This window comes from Artibeus jamaicensis, unplaced genomic scaffold (assembly GCF_021234435.1).
Source record: "Artibeus jamaicensis isolate MK-2021 breed Jamaican fruit bat unplaced genomic scaffold, CSHL_Jam_final scaffold_369, whole genome shotgun sequence".
NCBI lineage: Eukaryota > Metazoa > Chordata > Mammalia > Chiroptera > Phyllostomidae > Artibeus > Artibeus jamaicensis.
This window is the reverse complement of record NW_026522042.1, coordinates 39,950,105-39,969,995: the sequence shown is the minus strand read 5'-3', so window position 1 is coordinate 39,969,995 and position 19,891 is coordinate 39,950,105. Positions and strand designations below refer to the sequence as shown.

At 36.1% G+C, this 19,891-nt stretch overlaps 1 protein-coding gene across 3 annotated transcripts in view; it reads left to right on the top strand.

Annotated features, from left to right (window-relative positions):
• CENPK (centromere protein K) overlaps nt 1-19,601 on the top strand; it is a 40,129-nt gene extending 20,528 nt beyond the window's left edge. For 2 of the 3 annotated variants that reach the window (XM_037150756.2, XM_053657341.1), the window contains exons 7-11: nt 13,454-13,536; nt 13,637-13,735; nt 14,060-14,186; nt 16,072-16,125; nt 18,830-19,600. In XM_037150756.2, coding sequence (XP_037006651.2) covers nt 13,454-13,536; nt 13,637-13,735; nt 14,060-14,186; nt 16,072-16,125; nt 18,830-18,988 — 522 coding nt within the window. In that variant the 3' untranslated portion in view covers nt 18,989-19,600. Of the gene's footprint in view, nt 1-13,453; nt 13,537-13,636; nt 13,736-14,059; nt 14,187-16,071; nt 16,126-18,829 lie in introns of all 3 variants that reach the window. The other variant, XM_053657342.1, reaches the window with a different exon arrangement.
• The last annotated feature ends 290 nt before the right edge of the window (nt 19,602-19,891 follow it).

Genomic DNA, 19,891 nt, shown 5'->3' with positions numbered 1-19,891 from the left:
AAGAATGCATGTGTCTTTTCAAATTAGTGTTTTGTGTTTCTTTGGATAAATACCCATCAGTTGAATTTCTAGATCCTTCTTTGTTTCTTGTTACAGCCTTTGTTTTCAAGTCTGTTTTGTCTGGTGTAAGTATTTCTATCCTAGTGTTCTTGTTTTTTCCTTATTCCATGTAGTTTTTTTTCCTATCTCTTTACTTTTCATCTTTGTGTGTCCTTCCATCTGAAGCGAGTCTCTTGCTTTCTTTCCATTCAGCCATCCTGTGTCTTGATTGGAGCATGTAGTCCATTTGTATTTAAAGTAATTGTTGATAGATATACACTTACTGCCATTTTATTTTTCATATTTTTTTCTTCTTTAAAAAAGACCCTGTAACATTTCTTATAATATTGGTTAGGTGATAATGAACTTTTTTAGATTTTTCTTTTCAGGGAATCTCCTTATATGTCCCTCCATTTTAAATAATAGCCTTGCTTGATAGAATAATCTTGGTTATAGGTCCTTGCTTTTCATAATTTTGAATATTTCATTCCACTCCATTCTGGCCTGCGAAATTTCTATTGAGAAATCAGTCTTATGGGGGCTCCCTTTGTAGGTAACAATCTGCTTTTCTCTTGATGCTTTTAAAATTCTCTCCTTGTCTTTAACCTTTGGCATTTTTATGATCTATCTTAGTATGGCCTATTTTGGTTCATGTCATTTAGGACTCTCTGTGCTTCCTAGACTTGTTTGTCTATTTCCTTCATCAATTTAGGAATGTTTCAGTCATTATTTTTTCAAATAGGTTTTTGATTCCTTGCTTTTTTCCTTCTCCTTTCAGCATTTCCATGATGTGAATATCAGTATGCTTGATGTTTTCCCAGTGGCCCCTTAAATCATTTTTTTAAATTCATTTTTCTTTTCTTGTGATTGTGTGTTTTCTGCTACTTTATCTTCCAAATCACTGATTCAGTCCTCTTCTTCATCTAACCCACTGTTGATTCCTTCTAGTGTATTCTTCATTTGTTATTGCAGTCCTCATTTCTGACTAGTTCTTTATGTTTTCTCCTTTTTTATGTTTCTTATCACTTTACTGAAGTTCTCACTGAGTTGATCTATTCTTCCCCTAAATTCGTTGAACATCCTTATAACCAGTATTTTGAACTCTGCATCTAGTAGATTGCTCAAGGTCTCCATTTTGTTTAGTTCTTTTTCTTGAATTTTGTTCTAACCTTTCATTTGAGATTTGATTCTTTGTCTCCCTATATTGGCTGCTTCTGTGTATTTCTATGTATTACATAGACCTGCTATTTCTCCCGGGCTTTGTAGAGTGGCCTTGAGTAGCCACTGCCCTGTGGGACTCAGTGGTGTAGCCTCCCCTTCACCTGAGCAGGGCACTCCAGGCACACCCACCATTTGGACTATGTGCACCCTTCTGTTGTAGTTCAGCTTTAATTGCTATCTGCATATCAGTGAAATGGACTGACTGCCCCCCCCCGCCACCCGGCCAATGGGCTGCAAGGACCAGCCATAACTACAGCAGGGAAGCTGCTGGTCAAGGCCAACCCCATAGAGCAAGACTTGCTTCAGCAGGGCTTTGCCATTTGCCAAGTCTGTCCCTTGAATTTGTTGATTATGGAGGAGGTTGGGTATTGCTCTGGCTTTGTCTGGGGCAGTGTACTCAGTGGGGCCTCCTGGGAGGTTTAGGCAAGGCGAGCTACTTCCTGTGCCCTGCCCAGGGCCACGAGGCATGACTTACAAAGCAATCTGCAGATGAGTGCCACTTGTGGTGTGCTGAGAGGGGCCCAGGACAGGCTAAGCTGAGAACTGAGGTTGGCTGGTGCCAGGCTTAGGGCTGCTTGCAAAGAAGTACAGGGGTACACAGAAGCCAGATGCTGCTTGTTAGGGGTTTATAGATATTAGAGAGACTTTAGGAGAGTCTGCATTGTGAGCCTAGAGAGGCCATTTGTAGGGAAATGCCACTGGAAGCAGCTTAGGTGGATCCAAAAGTTTGGTAGGGTAGGGTCACAGGGAATCACATGGGCAGAGTGAACAGTTTTAACTAGGGTGATGGAATCTCAGATATGTACTGCTGGAATTAATGCCACTTGATCCATATGTGTTATTTTTAATACATTGTTCTATTCAATTTGCTAGTATTCTGTTTAGGATTTTTGCATCTGTATTCATCAGAGATATTGGTCTACATTGTGTGTGTGTGTGTGTGTGTGTGTGTGTGTGTGTGTGTGTGTGTGTGAGATCCTTGCCAGATTTTGGTATCAGGGTTTTATTGGCCTCGTAAAATGTGTCAGGAAGTATTTCTCCTTTTTCAATTTTTGGAATCATTTGAGAAGGATAGATATTAAATCATCTTTGAATATTTGTTAGAATTTACTAGAGAAGTCATCTGGTCCTGGACATTTACTTCTTGAGAGGTTTTTGATGGTTGTTTCAATTTCCTGTTGATCAGTGACTTTGATTTTCCAGTTCTTCATGATCCAGTCTAGGAGAGTTATATGTTCTTAGGAACTTACCTATTCCTTCTAGGAATTTGGTGACATATAGGCTTTCATAATATTCTGGTAAGAACCTTTGTATTTATGTGATGTCTGTGGTGATTTTTCTTTCATTTCTGATTTTGTTTATTTGCGTCTTTTCTTTCTTTTTTCCTTAGTGAGTCTAGTGAGAAGTTTGTCAAGTTTATTAATCTTTTCAGTGAACCAACTCTGTTGTGTTAATTATTTGTACATATTTTTTGTTCTTATTTTGTTTAATTCTGTTCTAATTTTTATTTCTTTCTGCTGACTTTGGGCTGCTTTTGTTCTTTTTTTTAGTCCTTTAAGGTGTAATGTTAGGTTATATACTTGGGAGTTTTCTTGTTTCTTAAGATAGGCATGTAATTATATAAACTTTCCTCTTATTACTGCCTCCGCTGTGTCCCAAAAGTTTTAATATGTTGTATTGTCACTCTCATATGTCTCTTTTAATTTCACCTTTTATTTCTTTTTTTGACCCAGTCATTTTTTAGTAGCATGTATAATCTCCACATATTTGGGGGACAAGGGGTTCCACTTCCTTTTTGGAGTTGATTTCTAATTTGAAAGCATTGGAGTTGGAGAATATGCTTGGTGTGATACCATTCTTAAATTTGTTGAGGCTTATTTTGTGTTCCTACATATGGTCTATCCTTGAGAATGTTCCATGTGCACCAGAGAAGAATGTATAATCTGGTGTTCTGGGATGAAGGGTTCTGTAAATGTCAATTATGTACCTTTTCTGTTTGGACGATCTTTATATAGCTGTCAGTGGCGTATGTAGATCCCCTACTATGATTGTGTTTTGTTTTGTTTTTCAGTTTCTCCCTTTTGTTCTGTTAGTAGTTGCTTTATATATTTCAGTACTCCCTGACTGGGTGCATATATATTGAGAAGTGTTATGTCTTCTTGATGTACTGTCTCCTGTATCATTTTTAAAACATCCATCCTCATCTCGTTTCCTTTCTTACCTTGAAATCTATTTTGTCAGAAGTATGGCTCTGCCTGCTTTTCTGTTGGTGCCATTTGCTTGGAGAATCATTTTACACCCTTTCACTTTGAGTCTAACTTTGTCTCTGCAGCTCAGATGTGTCTCCTGAAGACAGCATATGCTTGGCTTTTGCTTTTCGATTCAATCTGCCACTCTCTGCCTTTTTATTGGTGAATTCAGTCAATTAACATTCAGGGTAATTATTGGTTTATAAGAATTTTCTGCAGTCACTTTTCTGGTTCTTTTCCTTTGTGTTTCTGTCATTTTTGTTTGGTGGTATCCATACCTCCTTCCTCTGTTTCCTCTTTTTTAAAACTATATGTCTTGATATGGGGTTTTTTGTGTATGGTTACCACTAATTTTAAAAGAAAGTTTCATATCTATATAGTAGTCCTTTTTCTTCTGTATGCATCTAATCTTCATCCATCTTTACAAATTCAGACCTTTACCCACACCCCTTTTATGTTTTTATTGTTGCAAATCATCCCTATTTATGCTGTGAATTTATTTCTGAATTTCAGCTGTTGTCTTCTCCCTGCCCCCCTCCCTTGCCTTTTTTAAAGATTTCATTTATTTTCAGCCTTGGCTGGTGTGGCTCAGTGGATTGATCACTGGCCTGCAGATGGAAAGGACCTGGTTCAGTTCCTGGTCTGGGCACATGCCTGGGTTGTGGGATCTGTGATTGATGTTTTTCTTCCTCCCTTTCTCCCTTTCTTCCCGTCTCTCTAAATAAATAAATGAAATCTTTACAAAAAGATTGATTATTTTTAGAGAGAGGGGAAAGAAGAGAGAAAGAGAGGGAGAGAAACATCAGTGTGTGAGATACACTGATTGGTTTCCTCCTCCATGCCCCCAACTGGGGACCTGGCCCACAACCCAGGCATGTGTCTGTGCCCTGACCCGGAGTAGAACCAGTGACCTTCTGGTTTGTAGGCTGGCATGTAATCCAATGAGCCACACCAGCCAGAGCAGTCTCCTTCCTCTTTTTAAAATATTGTTACCTCCTTTAACCTGTAGGTGATACTTACGTGTATAGTACCCTGTTCTAAAAAAGGATTGTAAGATTTTGCCTCCGTCTGGCTATTTGTGATCTTGCTTGTAGCTTTGTGACCTATCATTCTTTGTTTTAGGTAGAATAACAACCCCCTTGAGTATTTCTGCATGGAGGTCATATGGCAGTAAATTCCTTCAGCTTCTGTCTATCTAGAAAAGCCTTTCTTTCCTTCATATCTAAAGGATGAATTTGCTGGATTTATTATTCTTGGCTGGTAATTTCTCTTTCAGAAGTTTAAATATTTGGTTCCATTCTCTCCTAGCTTCTAGGATTTCAGCTGAGAAATCTGTTGATAATTTAATGGACTTTCCTTTACAAGTGCTGCCTCATTTTCCCTGACTGTCTTGACAGTTTTTTCTTTGTTGTTAATTTGTGACTGTTTAATGCAATGTGCTTTGGAAAAGGTCTTTTTGGATTGAGATAATTATATGTTCTCTTTGCTTGGATTTGAGCACCTAGCTCTTCCCGTAAGTTTGGGAAGTTCTTGTCAACTGCTTGCTGAATAGGCTGCCTGTTCCCTTTTCCCTCTCTTCTCCTCTGGTATGCCTGTTATTCTCATATTGCTCTTTCCGATGGAGTCGGATAGTTCTTACGGAGTAGTTTTATTTTTGGTTTTTATACTCAAGTCTCTCCCTTCTCTCCTCTGTATCATTTCTGTTTTCAGTATCACTAATTATTTTCTCCATCTCGTCAGCTCTATTTCCTAAGCTCACTAGTTCATTCATAATGTCTTTAATTGAGTTCTTCATCTTCAGAATTTCTATTTGGTTCTTTTTTAAAGTTTCATTCTCTTTGTAAAGTACTCATTTTGCTTATTGATTTTATTTCTGAGTTTATTAAACTGCCTATCTGTGTTTTCTTATAACTCATTGAGTTTTTCAGAACTGCTGTCTTGAATTTCCTTGTTATTTAAATTATATAGTTCCATGTCTTTACTTTTTTTTTTAATCCTCACCTGAGGAAGTTTTATATTGGCTTTAGAAAGGGAGAGGGAGGGAGGGAGGGAGGGAGGGAGGGGACAGAAACATCAATTGTTTATGGAACTGGTAACCCAGACATGTGCCCTGTTTGGGATCCAACCCGTAACATTTTGGTGTACAGGACAATGCTGCAAACAACTGAGCCACCTGGCCAGGGCCCATATCTATTTTCTGGAGACTTCATTTTATTTTTGAGCTGCCCTCTTGCCTTGGTTATTCATGGTATGTGCTGGATTCCTTCACTGTCCAGGCATCTATATGAGTGGCATTTCTCTAGGAGATTGATAAGAAGTCTTTCCATTGTTTTCTGATAGGTGGCGCTGAAGCACAAGTTTTTTTGTTGTTGTTTTTTTTGTTAAGATTTTATTTATCTTTAGAGAACAATGGAAGGAGAGAAGGAGAGAAATATCAATGTATGGTTTCCCCTTGTGAGTCCCCTGCTGGGAACTGGCCTGCAACCCGGGCATGTGCCCCGACTGGGAATACACCTTGATCGTGTGGTTCGCAGGCCTGCGCTCAATCCGCCAGGCCACACCAACCAGGGCAAAGCACAAGTTTTTTAGTTCTCTTATACTGCTCTCACTTTTCAGACCTCTGTCGGGTGGTAGAAGTGTCCTGTGTTCCCCGAGAAGTTGGACATCTCCCCTTTGTTCCAGTTCCCTCTGTCTCAGTGGCCCAGCCTTGCAGGGGAACGTGGTGACCAATGGGGTTGTGAATCTGTGAGATCCCAGTGCTATCCCCTGCAGCCAGGTGCAGCCACCATGTTTGTGGGTGGGCCAGGGTGGGGGAAGCTGGCCTTTGTCTTTGTTGCTTTGTTTTCCCAGTAATGGTGACTGGAGACTTCAGCTTCACTTCTGTGTCTCCACCCAACCCTGGGATTAGTTGGGAAAATGTACCTGTCACTCAGGGAAAAAATGTTTTTGTAGTACCAGTTCTCAGGTTTGCAGATAATGTGCTCTGCAAGCGAACACTCACTGTGATAGCTTCTTCTTGGGCTCACTGCTAGCTTTGGGAGGGTGAGGAGAGGCAGCCAGGTTTGTCTCTTTGTTTCTCTGTCTGGAATGCCAGTGGCCACACCTGTGTGCCGTGTCCCTGCATAGGTCACTGGGTTCTCTGTTCCTCCCGTCCTGAAGGGAGTGCCAGTGGAAACCTGATTCCTCATCCTTTAGGCCAAGATCTAGGCTATGTTCCTGACACTGTCTTCCCCTTCTCCCTTTTCACCTCCCCTGTTTGCTTCCACTTGCTCACTTTTACTTGTTTCAATGTATGAATCTCTCAGACATGTTTGTGCATTGAGCATGGAATCCTTTGTTGAATTATAGCTGTTCAAACTGTTGAAACTTTAAGGGAAAGACCATGGGGACCTCTAAGGACGCCATTCCTCTGACCACGAATCCCACTTCTGATATCCGAAGTGGGATTTCCTTAAGACCACTCTCAGGTTCCGTGATTCACTAGATAGGCTCACAGGACTCAGGGAGCTGTTATACTCATGGTCTTGGTTTGTTGTATAGTAAGAGGACACAGATTAAAATGAGCAAAAGGAAAAGGCACATGGGATAAGCTTATAGCAGTCCTTTCCCAGTGGTTGGGTTTAATTCTCCCTGCAACTGCTTGTGACAACATGGGCAAAGTGTGGTCAAATAGGGAAGCTCATTTGAGTCTGTTGTCCATGGATTTAATGAGAAATAAATCATTATTCATGCAGGGCCTCTTTGAACAACTTCAGCTACTCATAATCCAGGACCCAAAGCAAAAATGCATTCACTAGGAACCACAGAGTTAGAATAAACTCTCTAATCAATACAATACCAACTGGCCCAAAGCTCCAGGCACATACAGACACTCTTATTATGCAGAATATTCCAAGGTCTCATAGCTTCTTCCAGGAATCCTCCAGGGACCAGTTCTGAAGAAAGGCCTTTCTTGGTAATGTGCAGAGTTTGTGCGACCTTGGCCTGCTGAGTTAACCTTTTCCTTAACATTTGACTTTTTATTCTTTTAACAGTATCTTTTGAAGAACATAAACTCCTAATTTGATTAATTCTATTTTATTAAGTTGTCTTTTAAAGTTTTTGCACAAATATAGGAATATTTGTCCAACTTGAAGGTCACAAAGTTTTTCTTGCATTTTCTTTTAGAAATTTTTTTTTGCAAATTGTTTTCTTGCAAATTTCTTTCAGAACTTTTAAGTGTTAGGTTGCACATTTAGATCTATGATCCATTTTTGCAATAATTGTGAAATGAGTTATTAATAAAGATTCATTTCTTACAAATTGTTGAAAGAACTGTTTTGAATTTCCTCTCATACTTACTGAAAATTAATTGACTATATGCGTACAGGTGGATATGTTTCTAGACTCTTCATTTGTTCTCTATTCTGTGCTTTGGCTATTTCACTTCCTTGGTTCTGTGTTTCTGTTTTAGTTCAATACCATATTTTATTTACTGAATCTTTATAATAAGTCTTAAAATTAAATAGTATGAGTTATTTAACTTTGTTGTTCTTTACTAAAATTGCATTATATTTTTATATAAATTAAATTTGGCTTGCCATTCTAGACTATAAAAAAGCTCACTGGAATATTATTGAGATTGTCCTGAATCTATAGTTCAGAGCTGATGTCTTGAACATACTGAGTCTCAGTTCAGATCCATGAGCACCATATGATCTCTGTGTTGATTTAAGTCTTTATTTGGTATTTTAAAATTTTACCTCACCAATATTTTTTTAAATATATTTTATTGATTATGCCATTACAGTTGTCCTATTCCCCCCTTCATTCCCCTCCACCCTGCATACCCCTCCCCCACCATTCCCCCCACCATCCTCCCCCTCATTTATGTCCACGGGTCACAAGTTCTTTAGATTCTATATTTCCCATACTATTCTCGCCCTCCTCCTGTCTATTTTCTACCTGCCATCTATGCTACTTATTCTCTGTACCTTCTCCTCCTCCCACTCCCCTGTTGCTAACCCTCCATGTGATCTTCATTTCTATGGTTCTCCTGATCTAGCTGTCCTCTTAGTTTGCTTTTGTTTTAGGTGTGGTTCTTAATAACTGTGAGTTTGCTGTCCTTTCACTATTCATATTTTTTATCTTCTTTTTCTTAGATAAGTCCCTTTAACATTTTATATAATAAGGGCTTGGTGATGATGAACTCCTTGAATTTGACCTTATCTGAAAAGCACTTTATCTGCCTTTCCATTCTAAATGAAAGCTTTGCTGGATAGATCAATCTTGGTTATAGATCTTTGGATTTCATGATTTGGAATACTTCTTTGCAGCCCCTTCTTGCCTGTAAGGTCTCTTTTGAGAAATCTGCAGACAGTCTGATGGGAACTCCTTTGTAGGTGACTGTCCCGTTATCTCTTGCTGCTTCTAGGATTCTCTCCTTCATTTTCATCTTGGCTAACATAATTATGATGTGCTTTGGTGTGTTCTTCCTTGGGTCCACCTTCTTTGGGACTCTCTGAGCTTCCTGGACTTCCTGGAAGTATATTTTCTTTGCCAGATTGGGGAAATTCTCCTTAATTATTTGTTCAAATAAGTGTTCCACTTATGGCTGTTCCTCTTCCCCTTCTGGTACCCCTATAATTCGGATGTTGGAACGTTTAAAGATGTTCTGAAGGTTTCTAAAACCTCTCCTCATTTTTTTGAATCTTGTTTCTTCATATTTTTCTCTGTGGTCATTTTTTTCTGCCTTCTGGTCTACTCCCTTGGTTTGAGTCCCAGTTTCCTTTCCATTACTATTGGTTTCCTGTGCATTTCCCATCATTTCAATTAGTTTAGCCTTCATTTGTTCCTCTAATTTGTGACTAATATCAGCCAGTTCTGTGAGCATCCTGATCACCATTGTTTTGAACTGTGCATCTGAAAGTTTAGCTATCTCTTGGTCACTTAGAATTATTGGCTCTGGGGCTTTGAGTTCTTTTTCTGCTTGAGCCATAATGTTTTGATCTGTTTGCGCCTGTTATGCATGAGGTGCGGAGCCCTAGGTGTTCACCAGGGTGGGGCTGCCCAGGATGCTGGGTTGTAATGCTGTATGTGGGGGTGTGATCATATTTTGGTTTCCTCTGCTGCTTCCCGCAAACAAACCTGGCCTCCCCCCCAAGTGCCGGCTCCCGGGTGTGTGGGCCTGTGCACCCCACAGGACCCTGTGGGTCTCTCCAACAAACTCTCAGTGAGTGTGGGAGCCTCTCCCAGCCCCTTGACCCCAAAAGTCTTTCCAATTGGTGCTTTCAGGCTCTATTTCCCAGCGCTGGGGCGCTGGTTTGGGCGGTCTGTTTAACTGCTCACTCCTTTGCTTGGTTTATCTGTACGCAAATGTGTGATCACATTCAGCCAGCCCCCTCACTGGGTCCACCCATTGCCACCCCACAGCTGGGATCTGCCAACCACTGCCTGGGCTCCTGGGTCGGTCTGCTGATCTTTCCTACTCAACCCTGCTCCGCCAGCCGCTGGCTCTGCACCTCTTACCGGTCTGGCTGAATGGTTCGTTGTTGTCGGACTTCTGTACAGTTCAATTTTCTGTGTTTTGGCTGTGTTTTTGTTACTAAAGCTTTGTTGTCTTTAAACTTGGTTATGCGAGGAGGCACAGTGTTTCCACCTACTCCTCCATCTTTGCCGGAAGTCCTCACCAATATTTTGTACTTCACTATATCAGCAGACTAAAAAAGAAAAAATAACTTGATCATCTCAATGAATTCAGAAAGAAAAAGTGACAAAATTTGATATTAATTTATAATTTTTCTTAAAAAGAATTATACTCATTTGAGAGAGAGGAGGAAGAAGGCAGAGAGAAGCATCTATTTTGTTGTTCCACTTAGTTATGCGCTCATTCATAGATAGATTCTTGTATGTGCCCAGACTGGGGATCAAACCTGCAACCTTGGCATGTCCAGGTGATGCACTAGCCAATTGAGCTTCACAGCTAGGGCTAATTCATGATTTTAAAAAAGAGTTCATAAGTTGTAATTGATGTGTGGATGTCTTTTATATATTTTGTCATATAATTTCTTTTGTATTTCATTTATTTTGATGCTATTAAAATAATATTTTAAAATTTTCAATTTCCAATTATTTATTTCTCGTACATACAAATGCAATTAATTGTTAGCTATTGATCTTGCAGCTAGGGAACATGATAAACTCCTTTATTCTGGTAGCTTTTTTTGTATATTCTGTTTGATTTTCTTTGTAGCTAGTCATGTTGTCTGACAGCAAATGCAGTTTCACTTATTCATTTCTATCTGGATATCTTTTATATCTTTTTCTCAACTTACTGTACTATCCTGGGACATTTAGTAATATATTGAATAACAGTAGTGAGAATTAACATTTTTGCTTTGTTTTCAATCTGAGCAGGTAGCATTCACTCTGTCAGCATTAGTGTGATGTAAGCACTAGGTTTCTCATTGGTGCCCTTAATTAAGTTGAGGAAATTACCTTATGTTACATTGTATGAAGTCTTTTTTTCAAATCATAAATTGACAGTGAGTTTTGTCACTCTTTCTGACTGTATTAAGAATAAGTTTTTTTGTTTTTTTGTTTTGTTGATAGACAAATTACATTGATTTTTAAAAATTGATTTCAGTTGTTTAACTGTAGAGCCCTGGAATAAATTCCACTTTGCTGTAATATAGTAATTTTTTTTATTCATTGAAAGATTTAATTTGCTAAAATTTTATTGAGATTTTTGAATATGTGTTCATGAGAGATACTGGTCTGTAGTTTTCTTTTCTCCTGACATCTGTGTCAGGGCAATACCAGCTTCGTAGAAATTGAGAAGTGTTCTCTGTCATAGAGTTTTTATGGAGTTGGTATTAGTCCTTGGATGTGTGTTTGAATTTTAGGTGGTCATCTGGGCCTGGAGTTTTCTTTGTGCGAAAAATTTGAACTACAGATTTAGTTTCATTACTGCTAGTCAGGTCTTCTCTGAATGAGCTTTGGTAGTTCATGTCTTCAGAGTTTGTGGCATCTAATTTGTCAAATCTGTTGACATAAACTATACATAGCATTCTCTCATTACCATTTTAATGTTTGTAGCAATGTTACCTTTTTTAATTCATAATGTTGCTAATTTGTGTCCTTGTTTCCTTCTGTAATTAGTCTGGATGATTTTACTGACTTCAAAAATTCAGCTTTGGGTTTCACTGATTTTTTTTCTTTTTCTTTTTCTATTTCATCGACCTAGTAATCATTATTTTTTCAATTAATTTTTATTTTATTTGACATCTAAGGTCATTATTTTGAGAGCTGTCCTTTTTCTAGTATAGGCTTTTAGTGATTTACTTATCTGAGAACTGCCTTTGCTTCCTCCCAAAAGTTTTCATAAGACAGCTTATAATAATTTAATTTTCTGTCGATTGCTTCTTTGACCCATGGATTATTTAGAAGTCTGTTTTTAGTATCCAATTATTTACAGATTTTTCCAGGTATTTTTCTATTATTGATTTTTAATTCTATTATTAGGTCATATTTAATGTAATATCAGTATAATTGCATTGAAATGTGTACACTTGATTTTTCTTTCCCATTTGTCCTGTCTTTTTTCTGTTCCTGATTTTTTCTCTTCCCACTTTCATGGATTCTGTATATGAAAAAATAAACCCATTTTATTGACAGTGTTGGCTTATTAGCTATATCTCTTAATTTTCTGTGTGATTTTCTAACATGTATAACGTATATTATTATATTGTCCAGGTGATATATTGTTTACACTTAGAAAAAGCTAATGGTAACCCTTGATGTTGGGAGAATCACACACTAGCTAATGTGTTTCAGAAACAAAAGGATAATAGAAAAAGTCCAGAATTCATTGTAATTTCCTTTTGCCACACTGTCATACCTGATTTCTTCAACTACGTCAAGCATATTCCAGCCTAAAGGACTATGTGATTAAAATTCTTTCTGTCTCTGGAAAATTGTTCTGCTAGATAAGTGACGTGACTTCTCTCTTGTCTTCTTTTTCTGCTGCCAAACTGTTAACTTGATCAGAGAGATCTTTCCATATCATACTACCTATCATGCTTATTACACCTGTTCTGTCTTTCTGTATTCTTAGTTTGACTTCTTTTTGTTTTTTGTCATGGAACTTATTACTCCCTGGAATTAAATATTTGTCTGGATTCCCCTCTTTGTTCAGTTCACTCTTGCATCCCTGACTCATTCAACAGTGCCTGGCTGATTGATTAAGATTTGTTGAATGAATGATACTCATTGTGTTTGTTTTTGTATAGTCTTCTTAGAAAAAACACCTAATTTACCTGATTATTGAAAAATTCATTAAATTTCCTTTAAGCTAGAAATTAAAATGTATTACTCAAAAACCCCATCTTTTTTTTTTTTACATTTTTTAAAAATCCTCACTGAGGACATTTTTTCATTGCTTTTTAAAAAGTATATTTTATTGACTATGCTGTTACACTTGTCCCAATTTTTTCCCTTTTCTCCCCCTCTTCCTGGTACCCCCATTCTCTCTAGGAGTCCCCCCTTAGTTCATGTCCATGGGTCATACATATAAGTTCTTTGAAAGAGAAGAAGGGAAGTAGGAAGATAGAGAACTATTGATGCAACAGGGAAGCTTTAATTGGTTGCCTCAAGTACTCACCTGGACCAGGGATTGAATGTGCCCTGACAGGAAATCAAACCCCACAGCCTTGCGTGGTGATGCTCCCACCAGCTGAGCCACCCTGGCCAGGACCATCTTCTATTTTTAAAATTTAACAGTGGCATATTTCAGAGAACTTGGCACCTGCTGTATATTTCTGTTTCAAAGACTTCCCGCTCAGCTTTTTTACTGTTGAATTCTTAATATAAATTTTAGGATTATACATAAATTTTACTATCATTGAGAAATACAGCTACTTGCAGTATTAAAGAATAAGCAATTAATATGAATTATTTTGTTTTAGTTTCAAAAATTGAGACATGATCTTGAATTGGTACTATCTACTATTCAGTCAAAGAATGAAAAGCTAAAGGAAGACTTGGAAAGGTATATTTATGTTATTATAATTACTGTTAGTTATTTATATGTCAAATCGGCATTAATGTTTTATTTGGCTGCCATTTGTTTTGTTTTTCTCTGTTGGAAGGGAGCAGCTGTGGCTGGATGAACAGCAACAGGTACTGGAATCTCTGACGGCACTGCAGAATGAATCGGAAGGTCGGAGTGTGACCGTTTCTGAATCGAGGTATTATTTTGTGTTCTAGGTTTTTAAACTAGGAGAAAATATTTTCTTTTCTTTACATGAAATATTGAAAAAAGGTAAATTTTACCAGAAAATTGTGAGTCTTCTAACTTTTGCCGTGTGTTTATGTTACCCCTTTATGAATAATTTGATTTTTAGTTTGTGTATTAAATAGAGAATATTACATTCATAAAACTAGTTATATTTCATTTGTGCAAATTAAATTTGAACAGAGTTCTTGATCAACCTTATTAGTAGCCAGTTATGTATACTTATGTATTTTATCAGTGAAATTTTTTTCTTAATTTTTTTGTTGAAATTTATTAGAGTCTTTAATGAGCTGAAAACTAAACTACGTGATGTAAAAGAATATAAAGAGAAACTGTTGCTTACCTTGAGTGAGTTTCTGGAAGACCACTTTCCTCTGCCTGATAGAAATGTTAAAAAGAAAAAGGTAAGTTTTAAAGAAGACATTCATGTAGATATATGAAATTGTTGATATATTTTTGTATGTTTAGTGTACATTTCAAAGATACACACACATAGATACATGTAGAGAAATAGTATCTCATCACATTAAAATATTTATTGAAAAATTAGAAAAGACCTTGTTCAATAATATAGGATGGGTTAAATGTATTTTTTGATATTATATACATATCATGGGGGAAAATGCAGCTTCAAAAATATTGAACACTGTACTATCAAAGGAGTTAATGAAATGCTCACAATTTATTGTTAAGTGGATAAAACACAGGTGATTAAGCTGTGTTAGTCTTATTTATATCAAAAGATACCATAGTGCTTATGTCTGGGGGCTAGGATTATATGAGAGATTTATTTGCATTTTTACTATTTTTCATATTTTTCATGAATACATGTAACCTTTCAAGTTAGAAGAATTGTTTAAAATCTGTTAATGTAAGTTATTGACTATTTTAATAGTAGTTAAGATGGAATAAACCTTTTCTAGAAAAGCAGATATTTCATTGGGTGACAGAAGATTGGGAACAACCACTTCAATTTCTTTTTTAAAAACAGTATATTGTATGAAAACAAACTTGTAGAAGTGGAATAGGCGTTGAAACTGCCACCAGGATAATCTTCTAAAAATATATAGTTGAATTATTTTCAACATAAAACTTTTTTGGGCCCTGGCTGGTGTAGCTCAGTGGATTGAGCGCGGGCCTGCGAACCAGACAATCGCAGTTCGAATCCCAGTCAGGGCACATACCAGGGTTGCAGGCCAGTTCCCTGCAGGCCAGTTCCCAGCAGGGGACGCACAAAAGGCAACCATACATTGATGTTTCTCTCCCTCTCTCCTTCCCTTCCCCTCTAAAGATAAATAAATAAAAATTAAAAAAAAAAACAAAAAAAAAACTTTTTTTTAATCAAAAGGACTTTATTTTTTAAAGATTTTATTTATTTTTAGAGAGAGGGGAAGGGAGGAAGTAAGAGGGTGAGAAACATCAATGGGTGGTTACCTCTCATGCACCCCATACTAGGGACCTGGCCCACAACCCAGGCATGTGCCCTGCTTGGGAGTTGAACTGGTGACCCTTTGTTTCATAGACTGGTGCTCAATCTACTGAGCCACACCAGCCAGGGAATGAGTCTTCTTTTTGGTGTTTGAATTGTACCTTTATCATTGTGGAGACTGGTTTGAAAAAAACAAAAAAGACACATTAGACACCATTCAAAGAACAACCATGGTACTAGAGGACTACAAGTCTACTGCTTATGAAAAATAATTGAAGAAACTAATGATTAATATGGAGAAGACTTTGGGTTCATAGTAGCTCTCTTAAAACATTTGAGGAACTCTTTCATGGAATTTGAATGAGAAATTTTCTGTCATTTGAAGTATAGAAGAACCAGTGAGTTGAGTTAACATTAGGAACTGTCAAGAACTATAGAAAGGTGAACAAGCCAGGAAAGCAAGTTTTCTGTCCTGAAGCAGTATATATATAGTCTGGAATGCCATTTGTTTGGATATTTTGATTGGGGGGGTTCAAACGCTAGATTTTTATATATAAGTATATCATAACTTATCCATTTCATATTTATAGATAGTCTGAATTGTGTCTTCTAGTAACAGCAAAAGATTTCACTGCCTTAGAGGTTGTTTTAATTGTGTTTTTATGAAGCTATTTAATACAAGCAACTTATTTACTTTCAGAATTCTTTTTAAATCACCTAATTATAAATGTTTGGTTTTAATATATGTTATACCTTTGCAATTAAATATTAATTTTTTAATTTTGTAATAAACATAGTTAAATATTCTGCCATTGGCAAAATTGAAGTGTTAGTTCTTTTTATTCATGTTTTTCTCAAAGAAAAATATTCCAGAATCAACTATACACCTGATAACACTGCATGAAATATTAGAGGTAAGTGTTTTGTGTAGTTGTCTTGAAGATGTCTCTTAATTAGTGATTTGTGAACACTTTTACGTAAGCTTGAAAAAATACTGCTTTAGTTCTTAAGGTATGTACCAATTTTTATTAGATATATTTATGTTAATTTGACTTTAATATTAAATTCGTTTTTGTTTTCTATATAGTACTAGAAAAAATATTGTAATTTAAAAATATTTTTAAAATTTATTTTCTAGAAAGAGGGAAGGGAGAGAGAAAGAGAGGGAGAGAAACATGGATCCATTGCCTTTCATATGCACCCTGACCAGGCACCAAACTTGCAACCTAGGCATATGCCCTTACGGAAATCGACTGGTGATTTTTAGCTTTGCAGGACGATGCCCAACCAGACCCCACTGGTTAGGGCAGAATATTGTCATTTTTTAAAAGAACATCTAATTAGAGTCTAAAGCTCAGTCATATCCCCAATATTGTTATCTTAAGAAGATGTTTATTATGATGTTTAATATTTATACAATGAAACTCTCTGCTGTTACATTGGTGGTATCTTTAGTTGGCAACCGTGAATTCTGTTGAAAATACATTGAGTGTATGGATTCTTTCAACAAGGTTGCAGAAATCCATGCATAATTGTTCCTTAAATAACATTAGCCTCTTTTTTTAATAATGTGAGGACTGAGCAATTCCAAGCAACTACAGAATTGATAAAGAAATACCTTTTTCTACTTAAAATTTACCATTCTTTACAAATGCCTTTGATCTTTAAAAAAAAAAAGATTGAACTTCAGCCAATTAGCAAATATGTTAATATTTTAGAAATCTCAGTATGACAGTCCATTGCAAATTGGGCAGAGAGGAAGGTAAAACAGTCTGAAGGGAGAGATTTTTAACAATTAGTGTGTCTTTAAATTCACTGGCAAGTTTATGAGAGTGATATTAAACTTGTTTCATTGTAATTTTATGAATTGGATACTGAGTTTCTATTTTTATCCAGCTAAGTAGTTTTGGTGCCTCAAGATATCTTAATATGGAATATTATTGCTTTGAAAGCAAAATACAAGTATTTATTAGATTTGTGATTAGAATCTTTTAACATATTTCTAATTATTTCCAGTTTCTGAAACTAAGAAACTACTGTTTACTTTAACAAAAAGCTGCGATATCTGTGGCAGACATTGACAGGGATTAACTGGGAAATACATGTGTAATTTTTGAGTAGTATATTATGAGATCCCATCTAAATGTAAATTAAAAACCATTTTTTGTCTCTACTTATATTATCAATAACAGAAGTAACCACTGTGTAAGCTGCAGTTTAGCAGAAAATGAATGTATGAAATGAAACAACTTTAAAAATTCATTTTAAAGTTGAATTTTTAGCATTTAATTCTGGCATCTACTAGAATTAGATATGAAAGGTAAGAAAGACTTTAAATGACATTAAAATAGGCAATTGTTTAAAAATAGGAATAAAATTTAATACTTTTTCATACCTAAAAGAAAGAGACCAAAAGATTTTTTTCTCCCAGGATGTATATTTGAAATAGTGGAAGTTAATTATAGATGAAAATTTTATTTCAAGAACTGAAATATTCCCCTGGTCAAGCAGTTCAGTTGGTCAGGGTGTCAGTGCAGGAGCCGGGTTGTGGGTTTGATCCCTGGGCAGGGCACATACAAAATCAACCATTGAATGTATAAGGAAGTGGAGCAACAAGTTGAAGTTTCTTTCTGTCTCTTCCTTCCTCTCTTTCTCTAAAATCAGTAAAAAATTTTTTAAAGATTTGAGTTATTGATGTTATCATGAAATATGGTTGAGTTGCACTTTATTGCTATGGCACTTAATACTTTTATAAATTATACTCCCCCCCCCACATTCCTTAAAATAATATTTTTCAATTAAAGCTTTGGCCTGAATTGATAATACATTTAGCATTTTTTGTATATTTCATAGTATTTCAACTATCTATTTCTTGAGAAAACTTTCCTAATGCCAGTGTATCCGGAAAAGAGAGATGATTCTTGGTGTACATTGTCCATCTTTTCCCAGCTTACAGTAGAACCCAGTTACAGTAGAACCCAGTTTTTTAAGACTAAGAACATCCTTAGCAAGATCAGTTCAGTGGAATACAATCTGGGAAATGTTAGTCTATATAATTTACTACAAATACCTGAAGCTTCTGTTTGGGGTTGTAACCCCTCAACATCCTTGGTGAAGAAATCAAAGATAGTCAAGATGAAGTTGAAGGACGTGATGACTATAGGATCATTTCCTAGGTTTATCAGAAGCACAGAGTCGGTGATTTCTTTTTCCTTCAAAATGAAGGCATGCATGTTTTTTGAACTTTAGCATATTTTGTTGAGTATTTAATTGGTTTAAGTTTCTTAAGGTATGGTTAAGAACTTTTTAAAATCAAATTTCTAAGCTAAAGAATTAACTCCAAGAGAAGTGAGAGAATTGTAAATGTTTTTTAATCAGTTTCTAGGAAACGTTTCCAAAGTTAGATGTAGAGATTCATTATAAACCTTTTTCTATTCACTAATATTTGTAGTCTTTAAAAAAAATCAGTTATTTAGTAAAACATAGAAATTATGATATAAACAATTATTCAATGAAATAAAAACATTCTTTGGAGAACAAAAACTATTTTAATGTTTTATTATAGTTGTATCATTTTTCCCCAAATAAGTTATATTTCGAATGATGTTTTTCCCCTAGATTCTTTTAAACAGATTGTTTGATGTTCCACATGATCCATACGTCAAAATTAGTGACTCTTTTTGGCCGCCCTATATTGAGCTGCTGCTTCGAAATGGGATTGCCTTGAGACATCCAGAAGATCCAACAAGAATAAGATTAGAAGCTTTCCATCAGTAAAAGGGTAGTCTCTTTTTCACACAGTACTTAAAGAATCTTGTCTTCAAAGATGATGGGAACACTGAGTATTACTTGGGTAAAGAACATTATTTGCAAATCAAAGCACATTATCCATATTCCTTTTCTCCTTAAAATGACACAAGCTGCCATCTCCTATTCACTTCAGAAGGGGTCCTTTTCCACTGGGGTCAGTTCTTTGGTGTATTAAACTGGATGGACAAGGATGCAAGTAAAAATATTCTCGACTTAATCATTATAAAATATTTAATATACCTAGCTTTGGCATTAATCTTGGACATTTCTTTGTTGAATTATGATATTGCTAATGTCATAAATTTTTCAAAAATGTATGAGTTTCTTTTGTGTATTTTGAGTTCTAGTTGCTGCTTACCTCCTTTAGATCTAGGCATTATAACTGAAAGGCCACTTAATATGGAGATGGTTTTAAAATTGACTTAATATCTGATGTAGAATGAGTCATAATTCAAAAGCATTTAGTAAATCTATTCTGTGTATACTGCCTTATTTCTAGATTTGTTAAAAACTGAAAATATTAAAAATGGTTAAAGGTAGTAGATAGAAAACTCATTTAATGTGTATCATATCAAGTGATATATATTAAACCACTTTTGTTTCTGTTGATTATTACTAATGAAATTGTGTTAATCTTTGTGACTTTTCTATAAATAAAATTCTGTTTTCTGAAAATATCTAGCTTTTTGGTGATGTGCCATGACATTTTTATAAAGTAAACAGACTTTAAAAATATATATTTATTTATCTTTAGGGGTGAAGGGAAGGAGAGAGGGAAAAAAATATCAATGTATGGTTGCTTCTTGCGGGTCCCCTGCTGGGAACTGGCCTACAACCCAGGCATGTGCCCTGACTGGAAATGGAACCGCA